The sequence below is a fragment of the Pithys albifrons genome, chromosome 2 (assembly GCF_047495875.1).
Source record: "Pithys albifrons albifrons isolate INPA30051 chromosome 2, PitAlb_v1, whole genome shotgun sequence".
Taxonomy (NCBI): domain Eukaryota; kingdom Metazoa; phylum Chordata; class Aves; order Passeriformes; family Thamnophilidae; genus Pithys; species Pithys albifrons.
In genome coordinates this window covers 58,302,297-58,318,642 of record NC_092459.1, presented here as the reverse complement: position 1 = coordinate 58,318,642, position 16,346 = coordinate 58,302,297, and the positions used below count along the sequence as shown (strand labels likewise).

The 16,346-nt window shown below is 37.8% G+C and overlaps 1 protein-coding gene across 1 annotated transcript in view; it reads right to left on the bottom strand.

Moving 5' to 3' along the window:
• Positions 1 to 16,346, bottom strand: part of PEX7 (peroxisomal biogenesis factor 7) — a 39,631-nt gene that overhangs the window by 6,741 nt on the left and 16,544 nt on the right. The window contains exons 6-9 of the mRNA XM_071549152.1: positions 14,835 to 14,941; positions 14,327 to 14,440; positions 10,061 to 10,116; positions 6,328 to 6,427 (exon numbers count right to left, since the gene is read on the bottom strand). Coding sequence (XP_071405253.1) covers positions 6,328 to 6,427; positions 10,061 to 10,116; positions 14,327 to 14,440; positions 14,835 to 14,941 — 377 coding nt within the window. The remainder of the gene's footprint in view (positions 1 to 6,327; positions 6,428 to 10,060; positions 10,117 to 14,326; positions 14,441 to 14,834; positions 14,942 to 16,346) is intronic.

Sequence of the window (16,346 nt, the reverse complement as noted above, 5' to 3'; positions counted from 1 at the left end):
AACACACCTTGATTTAATTATTATTTCCAGTAAATACAGAATAAAATAAACCCTGGACCAGAACTTCTTATAAAGATCAAGGTTCAAATTACAGTTATCAGAAACAGATATTCCAAATACAACAGCTTAAGAAACCCATTTCTTTCTAAATAGAAAGAAAATACTGCCTTCCATCCTTCCCAGTACTTCAGAATCAAAATTAAAGTGCATCTTCCTTTCCATACACTTGCAGCTTTTACAGAATTGTGATGCCTGACAGTAACTTCTCCAAACACCTTAGGAAGAGACTTTAGCTGCTAAAGGCAAAGAGTGACCATTACTCATGAGCGGCCAGCTTTGACTTACACAGTGACAGTTCAATTTTAACAGTTTGGGAAAAACATATGATAGGCAATAGTAAGAAATGTCACCTTTTAGCCTCTCCAACTCTGTAAGGTGTTCAAATTTGTTTTACATTTGCAGCTGGTGAAATCTGGTATTTTCATGAAAAAAATCTACTCTGAATTAAGTAAGTAGGTTCTTTTTATCTCCAAGAATCACTAAGTGCATAACTTCAGTAGCATCCTGGAGAAGGACCATAAGGAGAGACCAGAATGAAGTACAGAGAGTGTTATAATTATAGCGGTGGGATAGCCACAACAGCTGGATGGAAGCTATGAAGTTACTTGGCAATTAAGTGAAAAAGATAAGAACAAGCGATCAAAAGAAAAAAGCAGAGAAAGTCTGTTTTTCTGTACATTTCCACAAGATGTAACTCTACTGTTGTGTGGAACAATCAACATTTCTGGGCCTGTTGAGGATGAACAATTAATTTAAAAGAACAGCAAAAGACATAGCCAAACAGCCTCACTAAATACATCATCTGCATTTATATTTGGCTATGCTGGTTAAGCCAACTTCAGCAGCCCCTCCCGTCCATTCTCCTGCTTCCTGTGTTGGCACAGCTAATGCAGCACACTGCAAAAGGTGCACAAAAAAAGCAGGTAGCAGAACAAACCTGTACACTGAAACTTGATGATGATCAAAAATTTCTCCATAAAGCTGGATGAATTTAGAACTAAATTTCAAGTTACCTTCAGAGCATGCAGCTCAAGTGTAACAGCTGGGCTACAATCTCCCTCCAACTAGTTAGAAATTACAGCTTTTAAAGTTTTAGTGATTCACTACACTATCAGCACAGCAACATTTCATGCAATCAACAGACCAATGCTACAAAGCAGGCACCTCTGCTCAGTTCTACCTCCCTGTGGCCAGGTGCAAAGAATGAGAGACTGTGGTTTGGCACAACATGCTGGAGATACCCTGCAGTTTCTGGGAGCAGCTGGAGGTTTGGGAAACCTGAAGCACAAGAACAGCATAACACAGAGCGGAAGAGTCATGGGGACTGCCCTGGTATTGTCAGTATCTCCATAATATGTGGTATCATGCATGGGTGTTGTGGTTTAACCCCAGCTGGCAACTGAGTACCACACAGCTGCTCACTCACCCCAGCACCGCCAGGTGAAAGGGGGATGAACTGGAAAAATAAGGAGGTGCAGCCAGACAGAGGGCTAGAGTAAACAAGTTTCCTCAAACTTATGTTGACAGAAACAGCTATTTAGACAGACAGCTGCCCACTTGTAGTGTAATTATGATCCAAACACACACATTTGCAGTAAAAGCAGGTTGTAAGTGTTCACTATTTGTGTTGCACACAAGTTACTCTAAAGCCTAGACTTTAACATGCATTCAGGTAACAAGATGATTTTGGACTAGAGAACTGACATTTTATTCACCCTCATGTGGCACAAAAGATTTTTAATTTCCAAAGGGAGCACCTCAGTATTATAAGTCATGAAGTCATGTTCTGATTTGGTATGTCAGGGGTATCTAATGTGCTTTTCGTGTATCAAGTGTTTTAAGCCTCTACACCACTTGCCATCACTCCATTAAAAATCACGTATCCTTGCAATTTAGGAATGTCGTTGTGTATAACATACAAGAATAGAGAAGTGGAAAGATTCCTCTTCTGCTCCCATTAGACACTTAATCCTATTCTCAGCAGCAAGACAGAAGGCCTGACTCAATGAAAAGCATTAATTTATACTTTCCACTGGCTGCTTTTTAGAGTTCAGAACAGATGTGAGGTGTGACTGAAAAAGGTTTTCAGACAAAATTCAGAGCTTCCATGTCTTTCACATTTGTGTTAAGGAAAATAGAGCTTTAGAACTACAACAGAAAGAGCAGAAAGAGCTGGGTAATTTTTTGTCCATGATTTAAAGAAATTCATGGTACATATATATTTTCTATTCTTTATATACTTATTAAAATATTTTTGGAATGAAGACAAGAAGTGAATGTTCATAGGATCTGTACTTTTTATCTGTGTCATTAATGGATTGCCTAAAGACATTTAAAATTAATTCATTACTGCCACAATGCATTCGACCTACAACAGAAGAAAAAGGCTGCTTTTTAATAAAGCTGCACAAATAATACCAAAAGAAGTTACCTACAGCCTGTAATCATGAACATATACACAGCAAAATCCCAGTAAGAGACAGGCTTAAAGGAGTATTATATTTTAATTCATCAGAACACTCACAGATTACATACAGGGAAAGTAAATATCAGGAGAGAAATAAAAAACCAATGAGCTACAGAGTACAACTTCACTGTATGGTCTAGCATTAACAGCCCCAAGCAAGGAATAGTATATAGCTGCTTACCATTTTTATAGTCCTCTGCCTATCTGGTGTGTATAGAAAGAAACAAACTTGAATTGTTTTTCTTATCCCCAGACTTCAGAAAGAATTATCATATCTGATTAAAAAAACTGCATACTACTAATGTTGCTGACAAGGTGAACAGATTTGTTCACGTATTAATACTACACACCATTACACATTTAAAAGATTTTTGGTGCCTAAGGTCTTGACACCGTTCTTGTGCGTGCCAAAGCTGCTTTGGCTCAACGCTGGCATTGGGAGTATTTTCTCCAAGACAACCTGCCTGGCAAGCTCTCACATCAGCACTTGCAGTCTAACAGAGAAGTACCCTGAATATCATGAGGATCATTTCTGTTAATGCTTTGCACTGTAAAGTACACGTTTTTCTATGCATGTGAAAGTTTGTTTGTTGACTCAAATTGCTATGAACCTGACACTAACATTATGGTGGGGAAAAAAAACTAAACCAAACAACAGCTGATTTTTAAACCGGAAAGCTTTCAAAAACACTTAATTTACACAGAGGCGCACACTCCAAAATAGACACTAGAGTCTCTAAGTAAGCACAAATCAGTCTTCTAATACGAGTGGGTCTAATACTAGCTAATACTAGTGGGTCCTTTCACAAGCTAGGATCCATTCCTTATGATCAGATCTCTCTCCACACGTTACCTCCCTTAGCAGGATACTGTACAATAACCAGCCTGCCTGCATGTACCTACTCTCTGCTTGTGGATTCTGTTCAAAACTCAACCAGTTCCACAGGAATGTCTTGCAGTTCCTCGATGAGCTACTAATTACAATATCTATTTTGAACACATTTTCAATAGTGCAGATAGTTTTTCACTTGACATGCAAAAGATACTTAAAAAATGCTGAAGTTCATTGGACAAAGCTAAATAAAATATAATCTGTCTAGACAACAAAAATATCATTACGAATGAAAACAAAGGTAAATGACCAGAAAGGTACTTAATTTGAGTATAAATTAATAGCTTGTCCATTATGAATAGAATATCCTGCACTCTCCCTGGATGCTCCATCTCCTTCTCCCTGGAGGAGAGAAGCAGTTCAAATCTCAAGTCATAACTCCTTATAAAGCATACAGTGAAAAATCACAAATCATGCAAATACATGAAGAAAATAAACAATAGAGCTCATTATCAGACTGATAAAGAGCAGACATGAAGGCAACCTACATCTTGGAAACAGCAGCATGAAATTTAGGCAAACAATCTTGTATTGATGCAGAAGCCAGGGAAAGGCAGCAAGTGCTCACACGGGAAGGAACTACTCAGCAGGCATTCACAGAATCGTAAAATGGTTTGTACTGGAAGGGACCTCAAAGATTGTCTAGTTCCAAGCCCTCTGACATAGGCAGGGACAACTTTCGCAAGACCAGGTTACTCAAAGTCCCATCCAGCCTGGCCTTGAACACTTCCATCCACAACTTCTTTGGGCAACCTGTTCCAGTGTCTCACCACCCTCACATAGTAAGGAATTTCTTCCACGCACCCACCTCAACCCTCTTTCAGTTTGAAGGCATTACCCCTTGTCTTATCACTACATACCCTTGTAAGAAGTCCCTCTCCAGCTCTCTTAGAGTACTCCTTTAGGTACCAGGATGTTCTATAAGGTCTCCCTGGAGCCTTCTCTTCTCCAGGCTGCATAACCCCATCTCCATCAGCCTGTCTTCACAGGAGATGTGTTTCAGCCCTGTGATCATCTTTATGACCTTCCTCTGGACTCATCCTAACAGGTCCATGTCCTGTTTTGGTTGCATGCCCCAAAGCTGAACAAAGTACCTCATGGTGGCTTGTCATGGATCTTTAAAAATGGAGGTTAAGTATCCCTCATGTTCACTTTCTAACTTAGTGACAGTTTAATTCTATCACAGTTTTTAAACTTCTTTTAAAAACTGAAACATTTACATTTTGCATTGCTGTGATATCCAACCCTCACAATAGATTAAATCAACTCAATAGAAAAAAGCAGAGGAATATTAAAGCTGTTGCAAATGCCAAACTTCTGTCTGGAACGCACATTGGCAAGCAGTAAATACAGATATGTACCCCAGATTTACAGATTTTGTGCATTAAGTCCAACATTGGACTTGTAGAATTTCTGCATGGAAAAACAGATACCTGAATGCACAAATGCCCTAATGTTGATGGGTATGCACATCATCATTTTCCTTTTTTTCAACATACAAGTGCATATGCAGCAATTTTCTTTCATTATCTACCATGAAGCAATGGGCTTTCAGTCAAGTTGTAATCACATCCTCAAAACAAAATGAAAAGAAAATCTTCTCACCTCATTCAGATCCAATGCAAAACCCACACCAACTTCATGGAAAGCTGAACTGGGCTCAGCACATGCACTGCTGTACCACCGTGAGGCCCTGAATGTACTAAGCTATGCTTGCTGCTCCGTCTGGACCCAATGCAGCAAGAATCATACCTATGCAGTCATTTGGGATGGAAGTTTTAATTCCTAGCAAAAGGCCTTTACGCATTCTTGCCCAGCATTAATGAAAAATAACCTGAACCCTGAGAGTATTTTTTCAGCCTTACAAATTCCCCCATGCAGTTCAGAGCATGGCCTCATGAACAGTTACTGCAGCACCACCGAAGTAACAGTATCAAAGGAACAACCAACCAGGCAAAAAATTCAAGCTAGCATTTGGCTAAAATGGTTCCACATGCATTAAACTAAGCATTTTGCCAAACTTACACCTTTCTTCTGTATCCTTTTATCAGAAGAAATTACAGTGATTTTATTTGCTTTGTCCAAACAGAATTTTAAATTCAGAAATTATGCATCTGCAAATGCAGATTTTTATCTGGGGCAAAAATTAATTTCACTGTGAATTTAAGAGGAATCTATATGTAAATAGTATCTGAGGCACATTAAATAATGCATTAGTTACAGTTAACTGCTTAGTGAAAACTAAAAGCTTTCTCATTTTAAAGCAAATAATTAGCTACAGGTTTTCTGAGTTTCTTGTCTGAAATAAACAGTTCATACTACAAAAAATAATCCTCTGTTTACAAAATAGAAATGCCTATAGCAACAAAAGGAGAGGAGAATCCTATGAGAACCAAAATATAAATAAATGCCACTGATGAAGAGTTCCACTCATTCATGTAAACAGCTGTGTGTTTTAGAATTTCAACCACATATTAAACCTCTAATAGTTCTCCAAACAGTATGGTAAACCAGATCTAGGCATCATGTGTGACACTACCGATGTTTAACTTGACAATCTAAGCAGACAGAAGACAGCTCTGTATCTCAGCTTAGCATTCCAGGCTCTTCTCTATTACTCTTCCTTCTGAAACAAAACTACTTCATTGTCCCTGAGCTCACCATGGCTTTCAGTTATCTGATTTTGCCATTTTGTCTGTCCTGCCCTACTCTCCTACCCAATACAAGTAACTGCTTTATAAATAAAAATGGACCTGAAATGATGTTTATTTAATAAGCATTCAGCCAGACTCACTTCCAGAAGCTTTCTGCAATCTGGTGACTTATTCAGGATATGAGTCCTGCAGTCCAGCCATGACCACCATGGCTGTAACAGGCAAGTGAAAAGAAAATTCATCCCAGCTCTTACCTGACCACGGTTGTGAAGACTTAAATCCAGTCCACATGTAAATTCAGTATGATGCTCAACTGTTTCCAGCAAAGGATTAGGCTTGGAAAAGTCCCAGAATCTATAGAGAGAATAAAGGAAGGAGAGAGAGAGAGAAAAAAAAATCAAACAAACCACAATTAAAGTAATTGAAAGGCCATTTCAAAAATATAATGCAAGATATTGACAAATCTGTTGCTGCCAGGGTATTTAAAAAAGCAAACTCATCCACTTAGGAAACATAACAAATCGTATTCCTGCAAAGCCATCTGCTGATTTGCATAAATTAAACCCCACTGGGCAAAGCCATCTTTGTCTCCTGTTGCAAAAACTGGGATAAAAGTTGGCACTGAGGAGCAGTTGTTGGGACATTATTAAAACAAAGAAAGAGAAATGTGGGCTAAAATACTCTTGTTATATTTCTTGATGGCTGGGGAATTTTATCCCTGAAAGACATTAGCACAATATATGATTTTTCTCAGTTTTTTGGTATCGTTAACTATGGAGTTCTTATTTAATTGAAAATTACAAATTCACTTATAGATCTTGGTCATTCACATTCTTAGATTTGAGACTGTGTTCCTGTAAAACAGGATTTAATATTATAATTTAATAACAGATTCATACTACAGAGATCAGCTGTATTCCAATTCATTCCACTAGTTCATATTTTAAAATGCAATTTTTCTTTCAAGCCTTCTGAAGTGCTCTGCTTCTCCCAGCTGCTTCCTATTAGATGCATGGTTCATCAATGCAATTAACAGCAAGGATGAGAGAGATGTAAGGGTGAATGGGATGAAAGTATAGGTAAAAGACACCTCAGTCGTAAAAAACCAAATTATTCAGCAACAGAAGTTTCAGATACCACTACAGGGACAATACCCCATACAATGACACAAACCAAAGATGTGTTCCTCTTTCTTGTGTTGTATATACTGCTTAGAAAAGTTATAGGCTGCACAGCACAGCACAGCACATTTTGTGGGCTGGCAGCTGTAATCAAATTTTCTACAGTTCAAATTTTCACGCAGAGGGCACTTGTATGCTTTACTACTACTGCAACAATCACAGAGGTCTCTTTGCCTTGCTCTTATTCACAAAAATGAAAATACTGAACAAGAACAGCTCATTATCAGACCAACTACACTGAAAGCACTAAGTTCAAACCAATTCAGGTAAAATAGCAAACACTGCAGCCAGCAGGGTCAGTTTGTTTAATATGTAGATGTTATTTCCTTCATAAACAAGGAGAGTGGTATCAGCACAATGGCTTTGCCATAGCAACAACCCTCTTAATTTTTTCCTAGTACCTGAGATCTAAGATAAACAACTTATTTTGCAGGAGAGAGGAGCAAAAGCCCATTTCAGCATTTTCATCCTCCTACATTTGCTCCTAAGAAGGTAAGGAAACAAATCTTGTTGTTTCTAAGTAATACTGGCCGCCTTGCTTATCACACTAGCTCTCTACTAAGTCTTGAAAGACACATGTTCATAACTGAAAACTAGATTAAAGGAGATAACTTCAGACTTACATGAACAAAAACTCAGAAAAGACTTTCTGATCAATTTTAAAAATAGTAGGACAATATGGTGTGTGTGTTCTATGAAGTCATGTTGGAAAAAGAAGCAGTTTAGAGCTTAAGAGTAGTGCAACTTATTTCAACAGACAGACTGGGAGCTTTGATTTTTTTAATATAAAAGTAATAACTAGCTAAATCCTAAAAAAGTGTTCAGTCTCAGGACTGAGAACCATTGATGACAAACTAGTGATGACGCTCCTAACAAGACATTACATGAAGAGAAAAAGCCTGGATTTTGTACTTTGTACCACCCATTGCAGAATCATGAAGAATTGTGCTCCCCTACCAAAACAATTTTACCAACCCAAACATAGTTTCTCCTGCCTATCTCCTACCGTGTCCTAATCCCCAGTCTACCCTTACCTCCTGCCCCTTTGGCTTCACCAGTGGCTGGGAAATAAGAGGCAGCAAGTATCATTTCAGGTTACAGCATCTGTACATAGCAGCCTGTTGCTGCATGATGAGGAACTAGCTAGATTAGACAGGTGGTGAATTCATGCTACGTCTTACTTCCCTTAAGGCAATACTTTGGATGACATCTTATTACAAGGATAATAAGAATAATTAACTGAAGTGAAAACCAGTTTATTTTATGAGCAGCCTTATTCCATAAGATTTGTGATCAAAGTTACTGAACTTGTACATAGTGATGGAGAGATGGAGAAAGCTGTTTATCTTAAAGAGTGTTGCAGAGATGATGTCCAGTACAGCACAACTTTAAAAAAATTTCTTTTTTGCCTTAGGGGCAAGCTTCTGTGAATACAATTCAAGATCTGGCCTGATACCAGCTTAATGAAGCTCTATAATTTATCAGATCTCTGTTTAGATTTTGGTGAGCACTGTCTGTGCCTAATGCACCAAGATTTCTTTTCCATACTGAAGAGTCCAAAAATACACAACAGTGATTCCAGTAAAAGATGACATTGATGTTCTTCCAAACTGAATTTTGATAGAGATAATGTTTAAGAATACGAATGTAGACCTAAAGAAGTCCTGGAAATATTACAGTACTTTGAGCATTTCCTGGCATTTTAATGATTCATTTGTGTTAAATCTGCTCTTTAATTGAACTGTGATTTTTCTGAAATATTCCAAAGAGCAAGGAAATAGTATAGAAAAAATTTGCCTCAAGAAAGCACTTACTGGACAGGGATTAAATACAAATCATTATACCCAAGAAGTATGTAAAAACTTTTCCTTAGCTCCCAGTATGAAGTTGGCATGTGAACTAATTCTTTTCAGTAGTTTGACTACAGTGCACACATGCAATCATTCTACTATTTGCAAAGGATGAAGCTAAGCATTGTTAACTTTGCTTTCAATCTACTATTTTTTGCTTTTAGATATCCAGTTGTGATTATGTGCCAAACTATCTGTTCTGCCTGAAACAAACAAAACCCCTGTCTCTTACATGGTAGTTTGCTAATCTGACTGCAGTTGTCTGGTCAAATTATAAAGCTTCAGTAACATTTAAGATTACAGAGCTTAAACAGTAAACTGTGCTGTGTCCAGTCATCTACTATAAGTTAATGCTTTCAGATAATTCTGAGCTTCAAACAGAAACATTAAAGAATACAAATGAGCAACAGCATAGCCAAACTGCTATTAAAGTAACATTGCAATGAATGTGTTTCTAAAGGACTGCCATACCATGCTGTTCTATTACTTGCTATCAAATGGGACCAAAAAGTCACAGCCCTTTAGTAGGTTCACAAAGATCCATAATTAATGCTATGTACTGGAATCCCTGTTTCTCTTCTACCTTTTATATATTTATCCAGGATTTTTATTCTTAAATTTAAATGTATGTATATGTGTGCAAATACTCATGTTCACACATCCTCACATGTGTGGTGTATATGTATGGGCACACATGACAGGATGTGTGGATGTATGTGCATGCAGAGTGTAAGGTGCATCCAGTCAGACTCTGAATATTTCTAAGTAAATCTACTTCTTACTGTGACAGTACAGGATGCCTGAGAGAGGTAGAATGTATTCTTTTCAACCTAGTTTATAAAACATCTGATGGCAACATGAACCACTCCTCAGTATGTCCACTCTAGCACTGTTTTCCATTGCAAGCCACGTTAAAATAATTATCTATTTTTATCCAATGAAAAATAATACTGTACCTTACAGTAAAATCATAGGAACAAGAGGCCAATAAGGTTGCATGGAATGGTGAAAACTGCAAGAAAACAAAGCAACTTTTAAAGTAGAAACATTGTGAACATATACAGACTTACTGTAAGTAGAAAGTTATCAAGGTTCAACTGTTTTAACAGTCTTGGTAGGTACCACATCATGCTGCAACAAAACAGACTACATCAACCAATTTCTCTGCCATTCTTCTAATTACAACTAATCATAGAATTAATAATCACAGGGAATGCTTTATGGGATCCTGGTTTGTTATGATTTCATTACAGCGATGCCAAATAACCATGCTGTAAAGTTAAGAAGTTCTAGAACAGTAATATAAACAGTTACTAAATTCTGCTTCTGGATCAGTATCATCTTATTATATAAACCAAGTTTCAAAACAGCTATGTGACAGTTAATTATTTTCAGAGAGACAAAATCTGTGCCATACTGCAAAGAACACAAGATATATTATTGTCATCAATTCTATATCCTAAAATTTTGAAATGGTTTATAAAAATGGGAAAATTGGAGGTAAGTGGAAAAATTGAAGGCAGTATAACATCAGTTCATGACTTCCCTCTCTTCTACAGGGCATTTTATGGGACACGCTCTTCTACAGATTCCTGCACACTGATCTAAGAACTGCAGCAATAAGGATGAAGTTATGCAAAAATTGATCACCTCAGCTCTAGCTTTTTGGTGAACTTCAGTTTCCAACTATTTTAAGGTCTATATTTCTCAGTAGGGAATACACAAGCCCCTGACATAACTTGAGTTTGAAATGCACGTCCTCCACATCATGGTTCATTGGTAAGTGTTCCTGCAAGACTTCTAATGTTTTTCACGGCAACTAAAAAGCCAAAAGTTAAGTTTGGGCTATCGCCACAACTGCCCGAGTTGACAAGAAAGCAGTGTATGTTCATGGCTGCTGAACTCTGCTAACAGTCCCCTCTACTGTAGCAGAACTGAGGGATGTGCATGCTTGAACTTTAACCTCCACAGATTTCCTACAGATTCTCTGGAGGACAAAAAAATCAATGCAAACATATTTTTCTTCTGGACCTCAGGAAAATGAGTAATACAGGGAAAGAAGTCTGATGGGCTACAAAAACCATGCTTTCCACAAACCCCTTTTGCCTCTTTGTGCACATAGTTTCAGAGGAAGCAAAAATATCTTGTCAAAGCTTTGTCATTAACCCTAAGTATCCTGGAAACTTACCTAAGAAGCAAACTCTATTAAAATACTTAAAAGAGCACTACATATATAAATTGAAAGAATATGCATAGTATCTTTCTGCTACAAGAGAAGATAGTATTTTAAAATTCTGTTCCATTTAACTGTAAGATACTACAATTTTATCATCTGAACAGTTGTATATAGACAGAAGATACCAGCAGATCATTCATCCTGATCTCCAACAGATCATTTATCCAAATTTTTTTTAGGTAAACTTAAAAACCATAACTATCTTTCAGTATAAGATATTGAAGCCAGTTAAGAATGTAAGAGTCAAATGCACCAATATTAAAATCCCCTGAAAAGGGCTTCAAATTACTTCAGTGTGCTGATAAGGCCCTGTACCACAGTGAAAACCACAAGAAATGCACAGGAATCCTGACAGTATCACGTTGGGTAGAACTCCTTTCCAGCCTCAGATCTGCCAGTCAACAAAACCCCTGAAAAAGTGAACAGAATACAAAAGATAGACAACTGAAGAGTGTGATTTCATAGCTGGTTTAAGCTAATTTAAAACTGCACTGCTGCCAAGACTCATGACTTCCATTTTCCTTTCACTTCAAGTTGTGTGCTCCTTGTCCCATCCTTTGTGTCAAGGCTTGCAATTGTGTGGTTGAGCAACAAACAGACAGCTTAGATATCCAGACAGAAGCTAGTCACTTTTAGGGACAGGATTTTCAGTCAGAGCCATCAGTGGAGCCAGCTTGCTGCACGGCATTATAATTGCTGGTGTCGGCACAATGCAGGGGAAGAGGTATCGATAGGGAGAGTTGCCTCTATTTAGGCAGCATCCAAGTCTCTCTCTGTACCACTTCTAAGTGCTGGCCCATGTTCTCATATGTTATGTCCACAGAAACCATGTCTACCTTGAAATGGAAGCAATGAAAGCCTGCTAAGATGGGACAGAATTAAGGTACTCTCACATACCTCTCCTTTGCACACCAACTCCTTAAAGCCACTTTAGTGGCTTAGATCTCAAAGGTTGGTGCAAAGAGAGATCTACTGCTGGCCAACTCCTAATTTCAAGACATTTCAAGAAAACAGGGAGCATGATGGGCCATAAAATAGAATGGGACAGTATAAGAATATAAAAGATCCCTCACCTGGTCAGGCTGACAATCTTTGAGCCCAGTGTTCTATGTTTACATGGCATTTTTGGTATTTTAGTTTGTACCAGTCATTTCTGATCCTGTCAGTAAATACCACTGAGAAGAGTCAGGCTTTGTCTTCTCTATTTCCCCCAATCACTCATACACAGTGGTAAGATCCTCCCTAAGTCTTGTCTTCTCCACACTAAAAAAATCTCAGGTCTCTTAGAGTCTCCTGGTAGGACAGAGATTCTGGTCTCTTAATTTTGTTTATAGCTCTTTGCCAAATTTACTACAACAGGTCCATGTCTCTCTCCCTTTTATTGGGAAGCCCAAAACTGGACTCAGCACTCCACACATGGTCTTACTGGTGCAGGAAGTAGCAGGGAGGATTACCTCCCCCAACCTGCTGGCAGTGCTCTGTAGCCTAGGATGACAGAGTAGAGAAATCAGAGGTGCTGTACCTGTCTAGCTCTTTTAGTATCTATTTATCAGCCAGCGGCTCTCCATGAACCTGATGACACTTCCTGCCTACGCAGCCTCTTGTGCAGAGAGCTAATTCAAGAAGTCTATTGTCTGCTGTGTAAGGGAAGTACTCCCATGTGTTTGTAAACACATCTTCCAAAGTTTCTCAAGTGTCCTTTAGTTCTATTATCACACATTACAGCGAATAAGAATCCTGCATTCACTTTCTCCATTTTACCATGAAGACAATGTGCTATCAATCCCTCAGTGGCAGAGCTGTTTTTAAAAGATTCCACTAACTGTTGAAGGGTATTGATTCATTTGTCTCAACGGCTGTCAAATTGGAGTTGCAAAGTTATCTTGCTTAAAAAACAAGAAGAAATAAACAAAATCAAACAGCACTGCTAAATGTTCTGCTATGAAGAACATTTCACAGAGCCAGATTAGAGTGTGGTCATGAAGACAATAAATTAGAAAAAAAGACTGAGCATCAATCATCAGTGGGGATAGCAGGCAGTGGTAGCTGGGATAAGGAAGAGCAGGAGCTTCTCAGCTTGTCTGACCATAAACAGACTTTGTTGTACGAAATTTCTGACAAATTACAAGCACAGTAACTTCTAATATTCTTAGAAACATATCAAAGATTCCCAGACCATGTGAAACAAAATACTGACTCAGGGTAACTTTTTTCCTGCCATTTCAGATTTCTTTGAAAAATATTAATATCGACACCTGTTCTGGAAAGGCTTTAAAAGGATCAGGTATGATCTCCCTTTTCAGGAGACTTTGACACTGGTGCATTTGACTCTCACTTTCTTAGCTGGCTTCAGTATCTTACATTTAAACATAGTAGGTTTTGGGTTTACCTAAAATGGTATTTGGAAACATTTTCATATATAATATGATAAAAAATGTCCTTGTGCATCTAGAACAAATTCCCTTTGGTGGGTGATCTAGTAGTACACAGATTATACATACACATCTATAGCCTTTCAGGCATAAAGTTTCAAAATCTCTTTGAACTTATTAGTATTTTCTTTGTATACAGAAAAATACATATGCAGAACAAGTTTTATACCTGGTCTTTTGTGAATATTGACCCTTTTTGTAGAAAGACAAAGGCATAGCACCATTTAAAAATGAATAAAGAAAAGTATTTTCTCTATCTCAAATTTCCCATATAATGCAGCTTAAGTAAACCTCCTAACCTTCTCTCAAGCTCTCTAATACTCCTTGTGGAAATATAATGACTTTGAAGATGTCATTTACTTTGAAATCCCAGCAACATACTAAACATCAAAATGTTTTACAGTGCCAAGCTGGAAGTTTTCAAGAACAGTCGCTGTAACATCTAAAATCCCAGGGGTTTTCCTAGTTATTAGATAATATAAAATACTACTGCTTTCCAGAAAAAATTGTGTAACAATTCAGTGATGATCAATGGGAAATAAAATACAACTTACTTTTACTCTTCTGATGGCATAGGTATGACCAAGCAAGACAAACACCGGTTGCCGAATGTTCCGCAAATCCCAGCCTTTCAAGCTACAGTCAACTGCACCAGTTACCAGCAAGTTCTGATGATTTGATAAAACAGATATATCAGGACAATTTAATTACTAAATTGAAGCATATGTTGGCTACAAAAGTTAGATAAATCAAACAATACAGATGAATAAATCATAAATGAGGCCAAGTCTGCAGTGTATAAATTAAAGACCACAGAGAAATACAAACTGCTTCTCCACTAAGGACTATTCTGTACACTATATGAAAGAATAAGCAAAATATCTGATCTACTTGGGCTTGGCCTGTTGGAACAAAGCTCTTCTGGAGATATAATAGTGAATGAGAGCAACAAAGCAACTAGACACTTTAGAAAGAGAAGATGCAACAATGTTGCAGCAGAAACCCCTGCTATTTAATGAGAATGGTTCAATTAAGAAAACCGTGGGATGAACAGTTTTATACCTCATCATATTTGCACCAGTCACAGCTCAAGATCTCAGCCTGGTGGGCTGGTATCACAAGTTTAACTCCGGGGACTTTCACATCCCAAATTCTTAGTGTCTGATCACCTGAAACCAAGATAAATTGATTCAGTGTTGTTGCATCGCTTATGGGATACAGTTAATCCATTAGTACTTAGTAGACAACTGTTTCTTAGCTGTATGAAATACAAATGATTATATGAGGACAGTCATGCCAAAGCAAGGACATTATAGACACAGAAGTGGGATTGATCCAAAAAAAGGTATCCAAACTTACTACTGCTCTTTAATTAGAAAAAAATGCCACAACTTCATTTTATTAGTAGCATTTCCATTATTTTTTAAATTCTTATTTGATTAAAAGGAGATGGGATAAAATACTTAAGTAACATCTAAAAAACTAGGAGCTTAAGGTTCATTTAAAAATGGTCTTAGAAGACCAGAATCAGGAAATAACTTTCTTCGCAAGCCAACTGAGAAGTACCATCTAGTCACAAGCTTTTGGCACAAAGAAAAGTGAACCATATCTGAAATATCAAGATTCTTTCAGTAAAAGGAATATAACAACAGGCACAAAAATTCATAGCTTTTTTCAAGAAACTGGCTACAGGTCAAATAAAACCATCCCTAGAGCCACAACAATATTCCTATTGCATGAACTACCACACCCTGCAGACTTCACAAAAAGACATAAAACATTTGGAAAGTTTGAATAAAAAAATTAGGGTAGAGAGAGCTTGGTTCACATGTTGCAAGACTGGCCTTCTGACTGCAGTACTATAGAGGTCATGGGGAGCTTTGCTCTGGTGGTTGGTTGGCTTGTACCCACACCTCCCAACTGTGAGAGATACTGCACCCTTGGTGGATAAATTCCCCATCTGCAAGGTGGGAGCAACACATAATTTGTCACTGTCTTCACTTCCCTTGCCTACTGTCATGAGGAAGACGGATGCTCAGTACATGTACCGTGCTCCTGACAACGACATCCTGCATTCAGCTGAAGCCTCAAACACCATTACAGTGCTTATAAAAACAGGGCAACATATGGAGGGGAAGAAACACGAACAGCAGGGGTTTGGCAAAAAAAGGTAGTACGCCCATCCACTCACCATTAGTCTTGCTAATCTGCTTGCCTGCAGAGGACAGATTTCAGTTTGAGTCTTAAGTCTTTCTGAGATATTATAATGGACTTCTTAAAAAGCTTTTATTTTAATTTCATCAGATAACATAGATTTGAAGGGGAAACACATATTTCACTACAGACAGGATCATTTTTCCCAAGCAAATAAATATATAAATCCAGGTGAACTAGAATGAACTGCTATAGAGATGCTACAGTAGCATTATGAGGGCCAAAAGCATTTGAAAAAGTAAGCTACTCAGCCAATAACAATTTTGACACTAAATATACAATTGCCCCAATTATTTCTTTTTTTAACAGAAAATGCTGATGCATAAGAAAAAGAAAAAAGAGAGTTGTTTTCCATTTGTT